This window comes from Apium graveolens, chromosome 7 (assembly GCF_009905375.1).
Source record: "Apium graveolens cultivar Ventura chromosome 7, ASM990537v1, whole genome shotgun sequence".
Taxonomy (NCBI): domain Eukaryota; kingdom Viridiplantae; phylum Streptophyta; class Magnoliopsida; order Apiales; family Apiaceae; genus Apium; species Apium graveolens.
Genome location: NC_133653.1, coordinates 60309910 through 60331732, shown reverse-complemented (window position 1 = coordinate 60331732; position 21823 = coordinate 60309910). Strand labels below are relative to the sequence as shown.

General features: G+C 40.6%; 1 protein-coding gene across 1 annotated transcript; it reads left to right on the top strand.

The window, feature by feature from the left end:
- The first annotated feature begins 19324 nt into the window (after positions 1-19324).
- On the top strand, positions 19325-21566 carry LOC141670591 (GDSL esterase/lipase At1g29670-like). The gene is made up of 5 exons (XM_074476524.1): positions 19325-19936; positions 20094-20218; positions 20333-20578; positions 20684-20936; positions 21035-21566. Exons 1-5 carry the CDS (start codon positions 19408-19410, stop codon positions 21259-21261), a joined length of 1380 nt encoding a protein of 459 aa, XP_074332625.1. The 5' UTR covers positions 19325-19407; the 3' UTR covers positions 21262-21566.
- The last annotated feature ends 257 nt before the right edge of the window (positions 21567-21823 follow it).

The following is a 21823-nucleotide window of genomic DNA, read 5'->3' as shown; positions in this document are numbered from 1 at the left end:
TTCAACCCCCTTCTGTAAATCTCATTGTTAGTTCACTGGGAATAACAATTGGTATCAGAGCTAGCTCTTAACATACAAAGAGTTTAAAGATCTATTCTGCTAACATCATGAGTAAGAAGGATATTGGTGTAAAGATTCCAATCCTGAAAAGAGATAACTATCATCACTGGAAAGTGAAGATGCATTTACATCTTCTCTCTCAAGATGAAAGCTACATCAACTGCATTGAAAATGCTCCTCACATCCCTCACAAGGTGGCCACAGCTGCTACTGCAACAGTTGCTGTTGGACAGTCTATTCCCAAGCCAAAAGCAGAATGGACTGTTCGAAGATATTGAAGAGGTTCACAAGGACAAGAAATCCATGAACATTCTGCTTAATGGCCTAGATCAAGATATGTTTGATAATGTCATTAACAGCCAAACTGCTAAGGAAATTTGGGATACTGTGCAACTTATCTGTGAAGGTACTGAGCAAGTTAGAGAAAACAAAATGGAGCTTCTCATTCAACAGTATGAATTTTTTCATTTTGAAGAAGGAGAATCATTAAATGATACCTTCAACAGATTTCAGAAACTGTTGAATGGATTGAAGCTGTATGGCAGAGTGTACCAAGTCAAGGACTCCAATTTAAAATTTCTGAGGTCTCTACCAAAGGAATGGAAGCCTATGACTGTTTCTCTAAGAAATTCTCAAGATTATAAGGACTTCACACTTGAAAGATTATATGGAATTTTAAAGACATATGAACTTGAGATGGAGCAAGATGAGCTGTTGGAAAAGGGAAAGAGAAAAGGAGGATCAGCTGCACTTGTAGCTGACAATGAGAAGATTGAAGCCAGGAATGAGGAGAAGACAATGCCAAGTCTCAAAATTGGCACAAGCAAATCAGAATCAAGCAAGGGAAAGGAGCAAGTAGCTGAGGATGAAGACAATTCCATTCAAGATGACTCTGATGATGTTGATGAACATCCGGCTTTTCAGTCCAGGAGGTTTGCAAAGATGAAATTCAGGAAAAATACAAAATTCACTAAGTCAAACAAAAACATGGTGGACAAATCCAAGTTCAAATGTTATAACTGTGGCATTAGTGGACACTTTGCAAATGAGTGTAGAAAGCCAACCTCTGATAAGAAGAAATTTGAGCAGGTTGATTACAAAAAGAAGTATTTTAATTTGCTCAAACAAAAGGAAAGAGCTTTTCTCACTCAAGATGATTGGGCAGTAGATGTAGCCAATGAAGATGATGATATGGAATATGTCAACCTAGCCCTGATGGCTAATTCTGATGAAAATGAAACTAGTTCATCAAGCAACCAGGTAATTACTATTGATCTCTCTCAGCTTTCTAAGATTGAATGCAATGAAGCCATAAATGATATGTCCAATGAATTATATCATTTGCGTGTTTCCCTTAAATCACTAGCTAAAGAAAATACAAGAATCAAAGAGAATAATTTGTTTTTAAGTGATAGGAATGCTATGTTAGAGAATCAGGTAATTGAGCTTGAAAAGATTAAAATTAAATGCTTGACTGTTGAGAATGAACTAGAAGAAGCTGTTAAGAAAGTAGAAATTCTTTCTAAACAGTTAGAAAGTGAGCTAGAGGTAATCAAGGCCTGGAAAATATCTAGGGATGTTAGTGCTCAGATTGTCAAGGTTCAGGGAATTGAATCATTCTGTGAGAATGCCTGGAAGAAAAACAAAAAGGAGTTAGAATTAATTGATGGATTGTCAACGGATGTGGAATCAACGGATGATGAAAGTTATCCATTGAAGGAAGAAAAAGAGCATCCGTTGAAGGCTCATCAATTAAAACAGGCAAGTGATTCTAAAAAGAAAAATCTCAATAAGAAGGATGGTTCAACTTTCAAGAACTTTGTCAAAGAAGGAGCTAGCACATCCAAAGATGCCAGTAAGGTGAATATAGGACACAAGACTTTAGATCAGCTGAAAAATAGGCTTAAGTTGGTTGAGAATAAAAAGGAAACTAAAAGGAAATCTAATAGAAATGGGAAGGTAGGGATTAACAAACACAACAATTACACACCTGATAAGTATACTCCTAGAAAAAGTTGTGTGCATTGTAAAAGTGTTAATTATCTATCTGCTAACTGCAAGTCTGTTAAGAATGCTCCCATGCCTAACATGTCTATGTCACCTCTGTATGCTATGCCTGTTATGTCTCAACAGAATCCTCATGCACATTTTGTAAACATACCATATATTAATAATCCTTATTTTGTTACATTCAGTATGCCTCAAATGCCATACAATATGCCTATGTGGAATAATATGTTTGCACAATCTATGCCTTATCAAATTCAACCAAGTGTGCTAAATGATTCTGTGACTAACCCTACAGTTCAACCAACTACATCTGAGACCAAGGTTTACCCAAAGTTACCTAAGTCAAAAGATGCAGGAAGTATGAAGTCTAGGAAAAAGACTAACAAGGCTGGACTCAAGGAAACTTGGGTACCAAAATCAACTTGATTTGGTTTTGTTGTGTGCAGGGAAAAAGAAGGAATCTATGGTACTTGGACAGTGGCTGTTCAAGGCATATGACAGGAGATTCCACCCTGCTCACAGAATTCAAGGAGAGAGATGACCCTAGCATAACCTTTGGAGATGACAACAAAGGGTTCACTATGGGATATGGCTTGATTTCAAAAGAAAATGTCATCATTGATGAAGTTGCATTAGTTGATGGTCTCAAACATAATCTATTGAGCATCAGTCAACTATGTGACAGAGGGACTACTGTTTCCTTCAATTCTGAAGCCTGTGTTGTCACAAGTGAGAAGGACAACAAAGTGGTTCTAACTGGAGTTAGAAAAGGGAATGTGTACTTGGCTGACTTCAACTCTACAGATGCAGAATCAATTACTTGTCTTTTCAGCAAAGCAAGTCCAGATGAAAGTTGGCTATGGCACAAGAAGCTGTCCCATTTGAATTTCAAGACAATGAATGATCTAGTCAAAAAGGACTTAATTAGAGGAATGCCTCTAGTGGAATTCTCAAGGGATGGACTGTGTGATGCTTGTCAGAAAGGAAAGCAAAAGAGAGCATCATTCAGTAAGAAGCTTGAATCAGCAATTGATTAACCATTACAACTGCTACACATGGATCTTTTTGGACCAGTCAATGTATTGTCAATTTCAAGGAAAAGATATTGCCTAGTGATTATAGATGATTTCTCAAAGTTTTCATGGATCTACTTTCTTGGATCAAAGGATGAAGCTAGTGAAATCATCATCAACCATATCAAGTAAGTCAACAATCATCCAGATTTCAAAGTAAGGAATATCAGGAGTGACAATGGAACTGAGTTCAAGAATACAACCATGAGGTTGTTCTGTGAAGAAAATGGGATCATGCATGAGTTCTCAGCTCCAAGGACCCCACAACAAAATGGTGTGGTGGAAAGGAAGAACATATCACTAATTGAAGCTGCAAGAACAATGCTTGAAGAGTCAAAACTCCCAACATACTTTTGGGCTGAGGCTGTTAACTGTGCATGTTACACTCAGAATATTTCTCTAATTAATCAGAAAAAAGGCATGACTCCCTATCAATTGTTCAAGAGAAGAAAACCAACTCTAAACTTTCTGCATGTCTTTGGTTGCAAATGTTACATTCTAAGGAATCAACCTGATCACAAAGGGAAGTTTGATGCAAAGGCTGATGAAGGAATATTTGTTGGTTATTCTGCTGGAAAATCATATAGAGTCTACAATCTAAGAAACAACATTGTCATGGAATATGTGCATGTTGTGTTTGATGATAAAAAGATTGATGGACTAACAGATGAGGGACATCATGAAGGACTCAAATTTGACAACATTGAGATATATTGTGATGACAGTGAAGATGAGAATGATGGAGAAGACACCTCGAAAAGAATTCAAAATCTGCCTTTGGATAATGCATAGAATGCTGCATCCGTTAAAAGTCATAATTCAGCTTTCGTTGATAGAAGCAATGCAGCATCCGTTGAAAGACAAAGTGCATCATCCGTTGAAGTTCATAATGAAGCATCCGTTGATCATATTCTGTCAACGGTTAATCATTTCACTTCATCAGTTGATAGAACTCCCAATTCTTTTTAAAGGATCAGCAACTCAGGGGGAGTTTCAACCAATCAACATTCTATCTCACATCATGACAATACTGAGGCAACCTCATCTAGAGCTAATCTACCACCTCAAAGGAAATGGACCAAATTTTCCAGACTATGTGTATTATCTGTTGAAAGCACTCTATGGACTAAAGCAAGCACCTAGAGCCTGGTATGAGACTTTGTCAAAATTTCTTCTAGATAATCACTTCACAAGAGGTACTGTTGATAAAACTCTTTTCTTTAGAAATGTTAATGGCTCTACAATACTTGTTCAAATTTATGTAGATGATATTATATTTGGATCTATAGATGATAAGCTTTGTTAAAAGTTTGCTAAGTTAATGCAAAGTAAATATTAAATGAGCATGATGGGAGAGCTAACTTATTTTCTTGGTTTACAAGTTAAACAAGTTAGTGGTGGAATTTTCATTAGTCAAACTAAATATATTTATGATCTTTTAAAGAAGTTTGACTTAATGGATTGTTCATCTGCAAAAACTCCCATGGCCACTGCCACCAAGCTTGAATTAAACAAGGCTGAAAAGTCTGTAGATATTTCAAGTTATAGAGACATGGTTGGTTCACTTTTATATTTAATTGCTAGTAGACCTGATATAATATTTTCTACATGTCTCTGTGCTAGATTTCAAGCTGACCCTAAAGAGTCTCACTTAGTGGCTATTAAAAGGATTTTCAGATATCTCAAAGGGACTCCAAATCTAGGAATTTGGTACCCTAGAGAGTCTGGTTTTGATCTAATTGGCTACTCAGATGCAGATTATGCAGGTTGCAAAATAGACAGGAAAAGCACAACTGGCACCTGTCAATTTCTAGGGAATAAGCTTGTGTCATGGTTCAGCAAGAAGCAAAATTCTGTTTCAACATCAAAAGCTGAAGCTGAGTACATTGCTGCTGGTAGTTGCTGTGCACAGATACTGTGGATGAGGAATCAACTATTTGACTATGGACTAACTGTTGACAACATTCCTATATTCTGTGACAACACAAGTGCCATTGCCATTACTGAAAATCTAGTGCAGCACTCAAGAACCAAGCACATTGACATCAAGTACCACTTCATAAGGGAACATGTGATGAAAGGTACAGTGGAACTTCATTTTGTTCCAAGTGAAAAGCAGATTGCAGACATATTTACCAATCCACTTGATGAATCAACATTTACAAGATTAGTAAGTGAGCTATGTATGCTTAATTATTCATAAATTCATGTCCTCATTAATCTGCTTTGAAGCCTGAAATGAATTTGTGGCAAGAACAAAGTTGGCTTTAAGTAAAAATTATTCTATCAATGGATATTCCCTATCCGTTGAAAGCCAAAATTGCTCTATCAACGGATGTTCATTATCCGTTGAAAGACAAATACATTTCTGGTAATTTTATCCTTCAACGGATAAAAACTGTGTTAATCTTCAACGAATAATTATTTACCTCATCCGTTGAAGTGTCACATCAGTTACTTTAAGTGAGTCACAGCCGTTGATTTGTTTACTTACACGTTGATACAGATATACACTGTTGTATGTATTTGTATTAAAGGCAGTTTTCAGAATTTCTACAGTTTTCTTTATTCTCAAACGGTTGTAATTTATTTAAAAGTATCATTTAATCATTTTATTTACGTTTTAATTCAAGAAAGTATAAAATCCCATTGAATTCTTATTTTCACTTTACACTTTCTTGCAATTTTTACTCTCTTTCTCTCCCAATACTCTCAATCTTTTCTCTGCAACCTCTACTCACAACAATGGCACTAGTAGTCAAGATTATGTCTCAGTCTGGTTTTGTTTATGAAAAGAACAATTTCGTAGCCTTAGTGGAAAAGAATAAAGCCCATTCAGATTATCACAAGATGATGGACTTCATCAAGAACTGCAAACTAAGCTATGCAATGCTGGAAGCCCCAACTATCTATTGTGAGGTAATTGAGGAGATTTGGACAACCGTAGAGTTCAACTCCACAGATATGACCATTGCTTTCTCTCTCAAAGGTAAGGATTACTGTATTAACTGTGATGATATACAGTCATGCTTTAAGTTACCTGAGAATAATGCCATGACACCACACACTGATAATGACGTATCTGCTATGTTAGATTCCATAGGCTATTCTTTTGATTCTGCTAGTTTAGGGAGCATTAGAAGAAAGGGCCTTAGGAAAGAATGGAGTTTTCTTGGAGATGCCTTTATCAAGGTTTTCTCAGGGAAGATTAGCAATTTTGATGCCATAACTTCATCTCTTGTTAATATGCTCTATATGTTAGTTTCTGATAGGTACTTTAATTTTAGCAACTATGTCATGCTAGAATTAGGTTCCAGGTTAGGTAACAAAGCTAATAGACATCATAACATCTACAATGCAAGATTCTTTATGTTATTGGCTAACCATGTTGCTGAAGGTTTGGTCATAACTAATGAGAGCAATAAACTCAAATGTTGGGCACAAGAGAAAAGGGTCCTTGCAGACCTTTTAAGAATTAACCTCAACAGCCAGGTGCCATTGGTATATTTGCCAATAATGAATGCACCTCAGGTAAGTGAGGTAAATACTTCTGCAACTCCTACTTTTTCCACCCCCATTATTTCTTTGTCTTCTAGTGTGGCAATGGAATCTGTGTCTCTGTCCCAACAGACCACCAAACCTAAAATTACAAAACACAAGTCAAAGAAAACCACCTCTGTTGTCTCTCAAAAGACAACAGTTGTAACAACTACCAAAAACCCTGAAGGGAGTGAACAGGGTGTGAGTGGTGAGGGGAGGGGTGAACATAAAAAAACCCCCCAGGATAAGGTGGGAGAGGTGAGTGGTATCCTAGCCAGCCAAGCCACAGTTTCTCAAAAGACTGTGGTGGTTCAAAAGGAGTCAAACACATCCCTAGTTGCATCCTCCCAAAAGGATGCAACTATTGAAAATAGTCCCCAACCAGGGAACAGAACAAAAGAGGGAGGGACACTGAAGCCACACATTCACCTGTCAAAGCTTTTTCAAGAAGAAAGAATGCTAAAACCCTAGTTTCCACACAAGGGGCACACACTGCACAGATACATCCACCTGTATCTTTGCCTTCTCAAATTCAGCTTGATGTGGCTCCATCAAATGTGGAGTCACAGCCCCATCTCTCATAATAGACACACAACAATCACCAAATTCTCCATCACCATCTCTGGATGTGGATATGATATTCACATCAATTCCTGATTCTCCCTCTTTAAAACTCAGGGAGGAGCCCCACTCAAATCCTGGTGATCATCATCTGTTAGATGATTTGTTGGATCATCAGCCAATTCTTTCAGACTTAGTTGAAGAATCTGTGTCACCTCACTTAAAATCAATTCACACAGATTCAACAATTATGTCACTTTCAATATCTACATCTTTTCCTTCTTCAACGGATATCTCTCATCCGTTGACAAGTGGTTGTTCTTCGACGGATAAGCTTCACAGTAGTTATCCGCTAATATCATCAGTTTCCACTTCAACGGGTACTCCCTATCCGTTGATAGTCTCTACACATATAACTGATTCAATTCCAAGTGTAGAAGACATGGTTACTGTACAATCACTTCTAGGACTGAGGGAAGGGAGTGATAATTTGAGTGAGAGGCTGGGTTGCTCTCAGGCAAAAGGAGAGGTTGAGAGTCCAAATATGCATGCTATTTCTTCCAGCATGGCAAAAGTAAGTGAGGGAAGTGCCACCTTAGAAGGTGAGGGTGAGGGTGTGTGTGAGCCAGGGGGAGCCCCTGATGCAAGAATATAGAGAAAATGATAGAAAAGCAGGTACAGAAGCTATAAGGGTGGATCCAGCCATTGCTAGTGAGTCAATGATTGTGGATGATGCTGAAAAGGGAAGACAATTTCAGCAACATTACAAAGCTGAAATTGATAACATTTCCTTGGATGCTGACACTTTTACTCATCCTGTTTCAGCCTATCAACTGTTGGCTGCTCAGGGCAATGTGGAGGCAGAGCAGACTTTGAACATTGTACACACTACAGAATCTTTTCAAAGAGATAAAGTTGCTGTTAATAGGATGCCTTCTCAAGCTGGTGAGCCATCTGAAGAATTTGAAGTAAATTCTAATGATGATGACTCTAATTCTTTGGATGGGAGCATGAACTTAGGGGGAGATGCAGGCCCAAGTTTTGTTCCAGATTTACCTGAATGGGCATGGACAAAGAAATCTACACCAGGACAGTTTGGTGTAGCTTTGGTCAAGCAAGTAATGGCTATTCAAAAGGCCCTTCAGGAGACTACAGATGCTGGTACAAAGGCTATTCTTCAAGCTCATCTAGACTCTCTGCATCTCTTGCAGTTGCAACATATCAGACAGAATTTAAGTGTGGATGAACTCAAAAGGGATATTGCTGATCTGAAATCCTACAATTCTGAGAAGTTGGATTCAGTTATGCCTTATGGTACTATGCAAGATTTGTTGCTGAGATTGAGGAGAGAATCTGATGCTGACAAGAGGCTGGCCAAGTTGGAAAACAGAGTTCAAATCATTGAAGACTCTGTGGTCACCATTCTTCAAAATCAACAATCTCAGACAAATCTACTATTGCAACTGGTAAAAGCAAAAGGCTTGACCCCTATCCTTGATGATAACAAAAAGGGGGAGAATAAAAGGGAAGGGGAAGGAGAGCCATCAACAACAGTTCAAATATCTAAAGTGCTAGTTCCTGCCATCACCACTTCTCCAACTCTTCAAATCAAAGGAAAGCTTGATGGAATTGATCTAATCCAGATAGCAGCAGCTGAGATGAAAGTCAAAGAGCAAAGGAAGAAAATTGATGAAAGGATGCAACAAATCTTTGGTTCTACAACTTCTAAATCACAATCTGTGAAGCATAGCACAAAGGTGGAGCCAATCATTATGGAGCTCAAGCCAGTAAGGAGGAATAAGGTTGGAGAGACTTCTTCCAAGAATCTGAAACCTATGGTTCTCAAACCCAACAACAGATCCAATAAGGACTCTACAAAGAACCCTCTAAGCCTTGCTCAGTTGAAAGAAGTGGACTTTCCTCTTCCAAAGCCTGATGAAGACAAGGTTTTGGGTGGTAATATCATGAAGCACAAGGAGACCAAGGATGTGGTTGAAAGGATGAACATGGCTATTATCTTTAGAGAGGGAAAGAGTATCTGTGTGATACAAGGACATCCCAAATTCTCAATAGCCAAGAGGGAAGAAGCCAGAAGGTTGAAAGAAGAAGCTAAAAAGCTAAAGGCTGATAAAAGAGCACAAGCAAAGCTTGAAAAATAGCTAAAGTCAAGTCAAGCTGAAGAAAAGAAAGAAATTGAAGACAAGAGTGAAGATGTAGGTATGGGGGACATGATTAGTGATGATGTGGAAGAAAGAAGTAAGTAAAAAAAGGAATGGCAGAAAGGGAACAGAAAGAAGGCCAATGCAAAAAGAAAGATGGTAGATGAGACTGAAGAAACCCAATCAAAATCCAAACCACTACCTTCTATTCCTGAACCCATTGTGCCTGACCCCTTCATAAACATCCATGGTGAAACAATCACTCCTAAGGAGGAACCAATTGATTGGGACACCATCAAATTGTCCACCTTCTTAACCACTTCTCCACCATCAAAGAAACAGAAAAGGAAAATCAAATCAACACCTCCTCTAACCTCAATCAAATTCACGCAGAAGCCTAAGCCTAAGCCACAAGCCTCAAAGGATGATTATGTTCACATTTGTGACATAAAGGAATTTTCAGACATTGAACTCTATCTGGATGAGCTGGAGGAAGTAAGGGGAATAGATGCCTACAGACAGCTTCCAGAAATACTAGTGTTCAAATATAAAGGAAGTGGGGAAAGGACTTAGCCTCTCTACAAGATTCTGAATGAAGGCTATTCTACATTGGTTAGAGTCTAGTCAGCCATAAAAAGGGATTCTGGCTTTACTAGGACTGCCAAAACTGAGATTCTCAACAAGATTGCCAGCATAAGGAAAACTTGGTGGGAGCCCAATGCCTTGCCTAGAACATTACTCATCCAAGAAAGAGGAATTACAGTTCATAAATCACCTCATTGGTTGATGGAGTTCAGAGACAATAAAGGAGTCAGAAGATTTTTCAGACTTGAAGATCAGCTCAAGATTGCCAGTAATGAAACTCTCAAGGATATGCAATCTAAGTTGGACATCAATGAAGAAGATGAAGCTGAATTCTACAGACAACTCCAACTCCAAATAGAGGAGAATGACATGAGGCTAGGGAAGAAAACAAGGGATCAAAGTAAAAGAAATTAATCTGCTTAGGCTAAAGGAGCACCCTTGGAAATAATGTAATTCTTCAATTCTATCTTAGTATACACACTTTTGTAGCACTTTTGACTTTCTACTTTATTTCAGTTCATATGTTTGTTAAGTGTTTTATTATCATCAAGTTAAACCCAAATTTATGCCTACAGTTCTAGTAGACATAAATAGGGGGAGATTGTTAGGAATATGTGTATTAGTTTGATGATAAGTTAAACAAAACACTTAAGTGGAAATCTAGTGTTTGTAGCCTCAACGGATAAGACAATTTTGGCTATCCGTTGAAGGAGTAGCTTTACTTAGAAATAAGTTTAGTATTGTAGCACATTTCATTCTCTGTATTCAAGTTGTAATTCTTAGATGTTGTGGGAAATTATCAGTCATGTTGACTACTAGTGGATATGCAAATAGGAGGGCTAATTGTAAATATTTCATGCCTTGTAATTTTGTATAAATGAAGTTGTATCAACTGATATTAAAGGCCTTCAACGGATGAGAAGCAAAGCTTCAACGGATGTCTCTAAAGCTTCAACGGATAATATCCATCAACGGATGAGTGCTTCAACGGATAAAGCTTCAACTGCTAATGCATCAACGGATAAAGCTTCAACGGATAAAGCATCAACGGATGAAAGCTTCAATGGATGCTTAGTTCAAATAGCAGTTGATAGTGACAATTCATAAGCTGACAGAGGCACATGGGTTGACAGAGACAAACTGGAATGTAGCAGCCTCTAGGAGGAATCAAGAAAATGCAGCATTTTCATTCTGGTGCAAACAAGGAAGTATTCAAAGATTAACAGCTAAACCTAAATTGCATTGGATAGAGAAATGAAGAAGAAACATGTGAAGAATCTTTTAATTATATTTTACAGTTTTGTCTTCACTTGTAAACTTGGTGATATATAAACCAAGTAGCAACTAGTAATTAGATGGTGAATTTTCCAGAGCTGTTTAGAAAAATCCAGAGAGAAAATCATCTAGTTTGTACTAGGACGCAGCTGTGATTTAATTCTTTGAATCACAGATTTTCTGAAATAACACATCTCTGGTGGAACAACAAATCCACTAGAAAAGTTTCTAAGTCTGCTGTGTTCTTTACATTTGTGTTTGAATATATATTTGTCTGCATTAGCTGAAAGCAATTCACACACACTTGTTCATCAAAACACAATAGCCTAGAAACTGCTTAAAACTTGAAATAGTTTTGAGATTTACATTCAACCCCCTTCTGTAAATCTCATTGTTAGTTCACTGGGAATAACAACAACTATGCCACCCCTGCTGACTTCGACTGCTATGCCACGGAGGATCTGGATATCTTCCTTGATTATCTTGTCCGGGATGTTTCGGAGGTAAGACTATTTCCTTACCATTTTCTTTCCTACCCTTCCATTAGTACTTAGTCGTTTTATTTTCAGGCCAATGCTCGGATCAGCGGCTGCTCCACCATTCTTCACAACTTCCGCATAAGGGAGACCAAGAATAAGGCTGCGATGAAGGAGTTAACTAAGGAGAAGGAAAGCTTCACCAAGTTCCGGGAGGTGAAGGAAAAGGAGTCTCGAGAACATAAGAAGGCTGTTGTTGAGGCGGTGAAGTCTCGAGAGGCTGCGGAGCAGTTGGTTGGATCCCTCCGGGAGGAGGTGGAGAACTTGAAAAAAGAGCTTGCTGCTAGGCCCCGGGCAGAGGAGGTGTTGGAGTCCTTCCGGGTTACCCCCACTTACTATGAGGAGCTCAACAATAAGATCTTTGAGAAGGTCACTGTGACATTGCTTCTGCTTATCTGGCTAAGAATCCGGGTGGTGATATGGACGGATTCATAGAGCTGTACCTCACCGAAGAGCTCCGTCATGAAGAAGCCAAAGCTGCCGAGGCAGGTAATTCCGGGGCACAGCCGCCTCCGCCTACCGAAGAGGGCCGCGAGAAGACTCCTCCTCCTCCTGAGAACTGAAGAATGAAGACCCAGGCCTTCTGCCTTGTAATTTGTTTTTCATAACTTGCTGTTATATCAGACTTAGCCCTTGTGGCTTTTAGACTTTGTTATTTAGTTTTCGTATGACTTTGATTTGGATTCATCCCGGGGCTTGGTTTGTCTCGGGAATGCATGTAAATATATTTCCCCTTCGTATTTGGTTTTGCTTTCTTACATCGAAATTTTTCTAAGTACACGTGGTTCGTGTTGCGTTCCCCGGTATATGGATCAAAATTCTAACTGAATAAAATTTTAATGGAATAAAATTTTCCAAGTACACATGGGTTGTGTAATGGTCCCCGGGGAGGGGTTTAAAATTTTAATGGAATAAAATTTTCTAAGTACACATGGGTTGTGTAATGGTCCCCGGGGAGGGGGTTTAAAATTTTAATGGAATAAAATTTTCTAAGTACACATGGGTTGTGTAATGGTCCCCGTGGAGGGGGTTTAAAATTTTAATGGAATAAAATTTTCTAAGTACACATGGGTTGTGTAATGGTCCCCGGGGAGGGGTTTAAAATTTTAACTGAATAAAATTTTCTAAGTAATATAGCGGCAATGATCGAATGATAGTAGAATAATCTTGAGCTATGGGGTGCTCAATGTGGAGTTTTCATTTAAATCATAATAAAGCAAAAATACATTCCGGGGAAAACGTTAAAAATTACATGAAGCTGCTATAGCCTAAACGTAGAGGAGATCTGGGAATGCGCGCCCTACCTTTACTGGTAGAATTTCCTTAGGCGGGCTTCGTGCCAAGTGTTTGGGACTTCGGTTCCTCCGAGGTAGCTTAGCTTGTAAGTTCCTGGTCGGAGCACTTCTTTAACCCTATAGGGGCCTTCCTAGTTGAGTTGGAGTTTTCCTTGATTTGTTGGGTCCGAGGCCTCGGTGTGCCGGAGTACCAAGTCTTCCGCTTCGTACTCCCTGATTTTTTCCTTCTTCCCAAAGTAGAGTTTTATCTTTTCTTTGTAGCCTTCCATCCTTTTTACCGCCTTGTCTCTTACCTCATCTAGGAGCTCCAGGTTGGTCTTAAGTCCCTCAATGTTTGAGATCTCGTCAGAGTTAATGACCCTGTGGGAAGGGGACCCGATTTCGATTAGTATGCGGGCTTCGGTACCGTACGCAAGCTTGAAGGGGGTCTCATTCGTTCTCGTTCTGGGGGTGGTTCTGTAGGACCATAGGACTTTTGGAAGCTCATCAGGCCAAGTTTTCTTGGACTCTTCTAGTCTTTTTTCCAGGCCCCGAAGTATGGTTCTATTAGTTACTTCGACCTGTCCATTCCCCTGAGGGTGCACAACCGATGCTCTTTTGTGCTTGATTCCGAGCTCTTTCAGATATGCCTCGAATTCGGACCCGACGAACTGCGGGCTATTGTTGGAGATGAGAACTACAGGGATCCCGAACCTCATGACGATTGAATCCATAAACTTGATACAATCTTGTTGATTGATTGTCCTCATGGCCTTGGCTTCTGCCCACTTTGTCATGTAATCAATGGCTACCAGGACGTAGCGGAGGTCACCTTTTGCTCGGGGAAAGGGGCCCATGATATCTATGCCCCAAACAGCAAATGGGATCGGAGATAATACCGATGCTGGCAAGCTGGGGCTTTGCCTGGGAACGTTGCTGAATTTCTGGCACTGGGGGCATTTCTTAACATAAGCGATGGAGTCGGAGTGGACTGTGGGCCAGTAATATCCTTGTCTGATGACTTTGTAAGCTAGATATTTGGCCGCCAGGTGGTCTCCGCAGATGCCTTCATGGACTTCTCGGAGGCAATAATTGGCCTCATCTGGGTCCACGCATTTCAGGGTGGGTGCTAAAAAGGTTCTTCTGTATAACTGACCATCTTCCAGGAAGAAACGAGCAGCTTTGTGCTTTAAGTATCTAGCCTTATTCTGGTCTTCCGGGAGCGTCCCATCCCTTAAGTAAGCTATGTAGGGGGTCATCCAATTGTCTGGGCTCCCGATGCACAGGATCTCAGCTCGTTCTGTGCTGGGTACTTTGAGTTCTTTGAAGTACACTGAACTGGAGAGGTCCGAAGTATTTTGCACGAGCTTGGACAGCTCATCTACTTTGGAGTTCTCTTCTCTGTTGATATGAAGTATGGTGATGTCTGGGGTGGCTTCCAGGATATTTCGTACCATTTCCTGGTATTGTGCCAATGTTGGATCTTTCACGATATATTCTCCACTGGTTTGCTTGACCACAATCTGAGAATCACTGTAAACGATCATCTTTGAAATACCAAGAGATTTTGCCAATTTGAGCCCGGAGATGAGTGCCTCATATTCAGCCTGATTATTCGTTGTCTTCGGGGTTCTTGCGAACCTGGTTATATCTTGATAAGGCGTCCATAAAGCTGAGCATGGTGTAGCCCGAAGTTGCATCGATCAGCTGGTCAATGTTCTGGAGGGGATAGGAATCTTTGGGACATGCAGCGTTGAGCCTCGTGTAGTCGACACACATTCTCCACTTTCCATTCGGTTTCTTGACTAGCACCACATTGGCGAGCCAGTCGGGATACTTGATTTCGCAGATGATGTCGGCCCTGAGCAGCTTCTCTACTTCTTCGTCTATTGCTTGCTGTCTTTCGGGGGCAAAGTTTCTCCATTTCTGTTTGATCGGTCTTTTCCTCGGGTCCACGTCCAGACTGTGCATTGCCACGGATTGATCAATCCCGGGCATATCTTCCGGTGCCCATGCGAATACATTTGCATATTCCCTTAGCAGCGAGATGAGCTTTTCTTGGAAGGATGTCTCTAGGCCTTTTCCAATTTTCAACTTTCGGGTGGGGTTCCCGGGGTCCAATTCTATCTCCAGCGTCTGGGCGGCAGGTTCTACCTTTGTTTTCTTTCTTATTTCTATGTACCCGGGCGTCGGCGTTGGTTACGCTGTATCCCGAATCCTCTATCATGTTGACGTCCAACTTTAGCCTTTTGCTGAAATGTTCACGATACTTCTTGCGGCTTTGGCCTTTGGGTAAGGCCATTGCCTTCTTTCTGTTTTCTGGATCAGTTTCGGCCATGACCAGTGCATGTCCGTAGCATTTTCCCGATGTGCCCCGGTCTCTTCTAAGTTCTCCGATGCCTCCCGGGGTGAGAAAATTCAGCTTCAAGTGAATTATAGACGGGATGGCATGAAGTTTGGTGATGGTGGGTCTTCCTAGAATCATGTTATAAGAGGATGTAGCGCTTATCACGTAGAACTTCATGATATGAGATACCTGCCGGGGTGCGGCACCAAAGACCATGGGGAGGTATATTACCCCGTGGATCGGGATCATATTGTTCCTGAATCCATAGAGAGGGTCTTCGAGGCATGGATCCATGCGAAAGTGTCCCGACTTCATTCGGTTAAGGGTATGCTCGAAAACAATGTTAGCTGAGGAACCATTATCAACCAAAATTCTTTGTACCTCATTATCGGTGATGTCGAGAGTCACGACCAGGGCTTGGTTGTGCTCGGGATCCAGGCCTTCATAATCAGCATAGGAGAAATATATGCGCTCATCTTCAGCAGGCTGGATCATCAGGACATCATTGTCCTCATCTGGGCTCCGGGGTGGGGAGGAGGTTCCTCCGAAAATCATGTTGACCACATGTTTCCCGCCGCTTGAGGGCTTATCTCTGTCATCAAGTCTTCTTTGTAGGTACTGGTTCATGTTGCCCTTTTTGATCTGATCTTCAATGAACATTTTGAAAGAGAAGTAGTTTTCCGTGGTATGGCCATGATCCTTGTGATACCCGCAATGTTTGTCTCGGGCCCTGTTCCCGGGGGGTGCCAACAGCGGCTTCGGGGGGGTAATAAAAGGGCTTTCCCTTGACTTCTCTCAAAATGTCAGCCCGGGGCCGGTTGAGTGGAGTCCATTCGGGCTCTGGTTTTGGCTCCCTTTTGGGCTTGGGCTTCCTTTCAATCTTCTATGGTCTGGAGTAGTCGTCCCGGGGTGGGGTCCTCCGGGATTGCTGAACATAATTGGTCTGTCTGTCTGTCCTTTGTCTCTTTTCTTTTCCGTAGGCGCGGCGGTGTTCCGGGGACTCATCATCATCCCGGATCCGCCTGTCCATCTTCATCGAGGTGAGGAAGTCATTTTCTTTGATAAACTTTGAAGCCATCGCATAAGCCGAAGTGAGGCTTTGGGGCTCCCTATGGATTAGGTCTTTCACGTAGCCTTCACATGAAACTGGGTGGAGATTATGCCGAATAATATTCACGGATTCCTTCTCCTCAAGGTTGGAGAGTTGGTTGACTGATTCTTGAAACCTTTTGATGAATTCTAGTAGAGTTTCTCTGCTTCTTTGTTGAATGGTTTCCAAGTGGCACATCTGGAGCTCGTTCATACGGTTCGCCCTGAACCTCTTGAGAAATATTTCCTGGAAGTCCTTCCAAGAGTCGATGCTCCGGGAGGAGATTCTACTGAACCATTTTTGCGCCCCTCCCTTTAGTGTTGAAGCGAAGAAACGACATTTGGTGAGGTCATTGTAAACGTATATGTTTGAGATCTGTTCAAAGTAGTTGAGATGTTCTTCTGGGTCGGCAAGCCCGTCAAAAGAGTCGAAGTTGAAGTGCTTGAGTATTGGTTCCCTAGGGGTGGATTCCAGCCTTCTGGTGTAGGGCGTGGCCGCCGCCCCGACATCCACATCTCCTTCCACCTTTCTTTTGAGATCCCGGAAAACCCGGGCCATTTGCTCCTGCTTAGATTCCTTTTCTGGTTCTGAGTCCGAAGAGACATGGATCCGACGTGCCTTCCTCTTTAGTTTAGCTTCCTCCTCTTGGACTCTCTTTTCAATGTTAACTTTGGCCTTGGCCTCTTCTTCCTTTCGGATGCGGTCTCGGAGCGTGGCCCTCTTGATCTCGTGTCGGGCGTCCTCTGACGGCCTCTTAGTTCTGCCAATTCGATCCAAGACCGAGCCCCGGGATTCTTCCGAGTGCTCTTCCTGGTCCTCAGGACGGGTTTCAGGAGCCTTGTTCTTTTCTTTCCACAGGTCCATAGCCGCTTGAATTTGCTCCGAGGTCATACTTCCCCAAGGGTTTGTGGAGGTTTCCGCATACTTGTGGGCTGCTTTTTCTATAGTTATCCTCTGGTCTCCGGGATGGAGCTGAGATGAAGCACGAGCTGTGGGGGCTCTTCATCTATATCTTCCATCTCGCCGTCCCTAGGCGGGGCAACGGTGGGCTGAATGGTTCCGGAGATCGAGGTTTTATTTTTTCTCGTGGTCATTGGTTTCAGGACAACTTATGGGAGATGGTAACAGGGGTGCACCAGGATGTGTGACTATTCTGGAGGGAGAAAATAAGAAAAGTGAGCTGTGAAGAGAGTGAGAGTTTTTGTTCTTACCAGAGAGAGGGTTTCTTCGGTTTTTGGAGCTGTGTAATGTAGCTGGAGATGACATTACACCACCGGAGGTTCGGCCCCTCCTAGCACCAATGATAACTCGGTTTCTTCTCAGGTCTTCTCCTTTCTCACACGCGGTGGGACCCAACTTCCGTAGCGGTTGGAGTGTGGTTAACCTGCTAAGTAGGGGTCTCTTCAAAACAGAACCGGAGGGGGGGTTGTATCCCGCGGCAACTCCAGTGTGAGAGTAAGAAATGGGCTTTCTTGAAGAAGAAGAAGAGGGAAGTAGGAGCTATTCAAAGTATATGTGATGGTGTGTGTATAGGTGTGTAGCGGTCAAATGTTTTTCAACCCCTAAAACCCTCTTTTTGGGGCCTTTTATAGGTCCCAAGATTTAGGGTTTTTGGGACTTGTACCTCTTCATCCTGGTCTTTGATCATTCTTGGTTGGTAATTGGTTGGACGGTTCAGATGGACTGTGTGGTCAGGTGTCCTTTCTCCATCAGAGTTGTCTTGGGATGTTTACCAATGGACGGCTGGGATGCAATTGTTCCATTTTGGGTAACTGACTTCTGACCTATCATAATCTTCTTCCATTTTCTCTTTTATCATTTTCCACACATTTTTGTGTAAATAAGTCGGGACTTAAAGCCGGAATTATACTAATTTTCAAGAATGAAATATAATTCAAAATAAATAAATTTACTACATTTTCTGGCCCAGATGGGTTCAGCCAGTAAGGGTTATCCTCTTCAGGTTGGGCCAATGACTCTCGAGCTATATATGTATACAAAGTTGTTATAATAATATAAAATATTGGAAAATGTCATTCTTTAATACTTTAAAGGTAATTAGATGAATTGGTTACTCAACATGGTATCAGAGTTTAGGCGGGCGGTAGAATTAAGGTTTGATTCTCAGCCACCCCTAGCATTCTCAAAGACGGGTGTCGGTGTTACACTCACCGACCCATAAATAGCTTTCGAGGGAGGAGTGAGGTAACAATATAGCCGTTTTGTGTGAAAGCTATGTAAATATATTGTCATTTCATTATCTCTTTGTCTTCTGTTACTTTTTTTTGTTCTCAAACTCACAAGTAGGTGGTTACTCAACAAAAGTAGAGCTAAATGACAAATATATTAGTTCCGGTTTAGTTTCACTAAATTGGTACATGAATGAAAGTCCGGGTCGGATTTGATTTTTAAGATTTTTGACACGAAAATACGAAAATTCACGGAATATTTGTACACGACACGTAAGTCGCAAGATCTAATAGAAACCTACTCTAATGCCCCGATAACCAACGGCTCCGGCCAAAATTTTAGACTTACGTACTGACAACTGACAAATCTATATATAAACATTTTACTTGTATGTTCTGTACTAGTTATAGTCTCCTGATATTAGCAGAAAAATGTAGTATATCTTTAATAGTTAAATAAAAGCGGTGCACCATTTTTCACGGATTAAACTTCCCATGCATCCCTGCTTCTATATCCTCCACAATTTCCCGCACTTTTCTCAACCATTTAAACAAATTAATGCACTTAATACAATTGTAATTGTAGACATCTAATTTTTCTTTCTGTTTATAGATTATTGACAATGTCAAGATGGTCATAGATGTTTCATGTACATAAACCAATTTTTCTCATCTTTTCATCTTTATCTGGCCTCATAATTTGTGGAAATGGCACTTGAGTTGAATATGAAGAAATATTTGGTGCTGTGTGTAATGGTGATATTGTTGAATCATCACATAAATGGGGCTAAAGGTGCTGAGCCTCAAGATCCTAAAAAAGGATCTAAAACTGATGAGCCTCATGCTCCTGCAAGTGGATCTAAAGCCGATAAGGCTCCCGACGACAATCGGCCTGAATCTAAACCTCAGGCTTCTGCAGCTGAGGCTTCCCAGTCTGGACCTAAAATTCCCGCACAGCAAATTCCGAAATATGCCAGCCAAGGCGGGCCTGAAAATATTAGGACGACTGCAGCTGATCAGCCTCAAGCACCTAATAATACGATAATTGGTCATAATACTAAAGCTCGTCAGTCTACAGTGCCTTGTTATTTTATATTCGGTGACTCGTTGGTAGATGCAGGAAATAATAACATTTTAAAAACTTTGGCAAGGGCTGATTACGATCCGTATGGGATTGATTTCAAGGCAGGAGCAACCGGGAGGTTTAGCAACGGTAAAACCACCGTCGATTTCATAGGTAAGTCATGAAGATGTGGTTCCCCAAATTCAGAAGTCCGAGGGTTTGTGTATGTATAAGATAGACGATGCACGTTGCACATGAAATAACAAAAGTTGCAGATACTTTATTTCTTTGTGCAAGGCTGATTTTTCTTCTGTTTTATCCAATGCTACAGCTGAATTGTTGGGGTTCAGCCATTACATTCCACCTTCAGAACGAACAAATGGTACAGACATGCTTCAAGGACTAAATTTTGCTTCTGCAGCTGCTGGAATTCGAGAAGAGACTGCCCAACATTTGGTACATTCTCCTTTATATCTCGCGTTTTTTTTTCTAAGATACATATAAATCGAAAACTAGAGTAAAAAAATGATATATTAAAAACTTGTAATTGTGTTTTAATGATTATGACAGGGGGATCGAATTACCATGAGGGAGCAGGTAGATAATTTCAAGTATAAAGTAGGCGAACTGGCAGGTTTACTTGGTGGCCCAGAAAATACAACAGATTATCTTGGAAAATGCCTATTTCAAATTGGATTAGGCAGCAATGATTACCTTAATAACTATTTTGTTCCTAGTATTTATCCCACCAGCAAGCTACTAACACCCGAGCAATATGCTGATGATCTTATAAAACAGTATACGGCACATCTTATGGTAAACATACAGCCATTGGTTCCGGTCATTTTTTTACCACATTGGTTGTGTTTTCTGATAATAAAAATGGTACTTTGTGTATGTCTACTTTATAATTGACTACAGGATATATACAATCTGGGAGCAAGAAAGTTTGCGCTGACTGGAGTAAGCCAGGTTGGGTGCAGCCCAAATTCACTGGCACAAGGCAGCCCGGATGGTAATTGTGTCAAGAACATTAATGATGCCAATGAGCTGTTCAATAACAGGCTTAAAATACTTGTTGATACCCTCAACAGAGATCATCCTGACGCAAAATTTACTTACATCAATTCATTCGGGTTGTTCCAGGAGCTCAAAGACAAGGCTGCCACTTACGGTACATATTATTCAGCTGCAAATTTTCTAATTCTCACTTATCCTACATATAAAATGCATATGCACTGATATACATGTATATGTATGAATATGTTTCAGGGTTTAAGGTTACGAATGAAGGGTGCTGCGGTATAGGGAAATACAGGGGTCAAATTACATGTCTTCCTGGAATAAGTACATGCACGAATAGAAATGAGTATTTATTTTGGGACGCGTATCATCCCACTGAAGCTACGAATAGGATTGGAGCCAAAAGATCGTATACTAAAGAGATTCCAAGCGATGCATACCCTTTTGATATCCAAACTTTGGTTACACTCAAATAAGTACTAGCTAGTACTGATTAATATTACATAATCGACTATAACAGTACTGGTAGTGTTTTGTTTTGTTTGGTTTTTCTTCATTAGTTACAAGTGTTGGTAAATTTTGTTTTGAGTTGTGTTCCTAGAAGTTGAGAACAATATAGTCGTGTTAGGTCTTAAGGATGACATCTACTTTCTGTAGATAGCTAGCAACCTATCTCGCATTGTTTTAAAACAAAGACTCTTCTAGAAATTTGTAAATATTCATATGACATTTGTGATGCGTTTATGCAGCAGAATGTACACTGCACAAGAATTCTTCGTAATGCCAACGAAAATTAACAACAGATAACATTTGGCAGTTACTAACAAATTGTCAACGAAATTTAAGATTTTAAAAAATCAGTAAAATAACGGAAGCCCAATTGAACACCAACAAATTATTTACTGATGGAATTTTTCATGGGCAAAATAGGCGCCAAAAAAGCCCGCCAAAACCTGCCAACAGAATTGCCAATGGATTACAATCAGAATTTTGGCTACGAATTAGTAACGGAATAGCAACTAATTAGTAACAAAAGCT

Excerpts from the sequence above, each read along its gene's own strand:
- LOC141670591 (XM_074476524.1), top strand. The coding sequence starts at position 19,408 with ATGGCACTTGAGTTGAATATGAAGAAATATTTGGTGCTGTGTGTAATG. Across the intron at positions 20,219-20,332 it reads AAGAGACTGCCCAACATTTG|GGGGATCGAATTACCATGAG; the intron begins GTACATTCTCCT and ends TGATTATGACAG. Across the intron at positions 20,937-21,034 it reads AGACAAGGCTGCCACTTACG|GGTTTAAGGTTACGAATGAA; the intron begins GTACATATTATT and ends AATATGTTTCAG.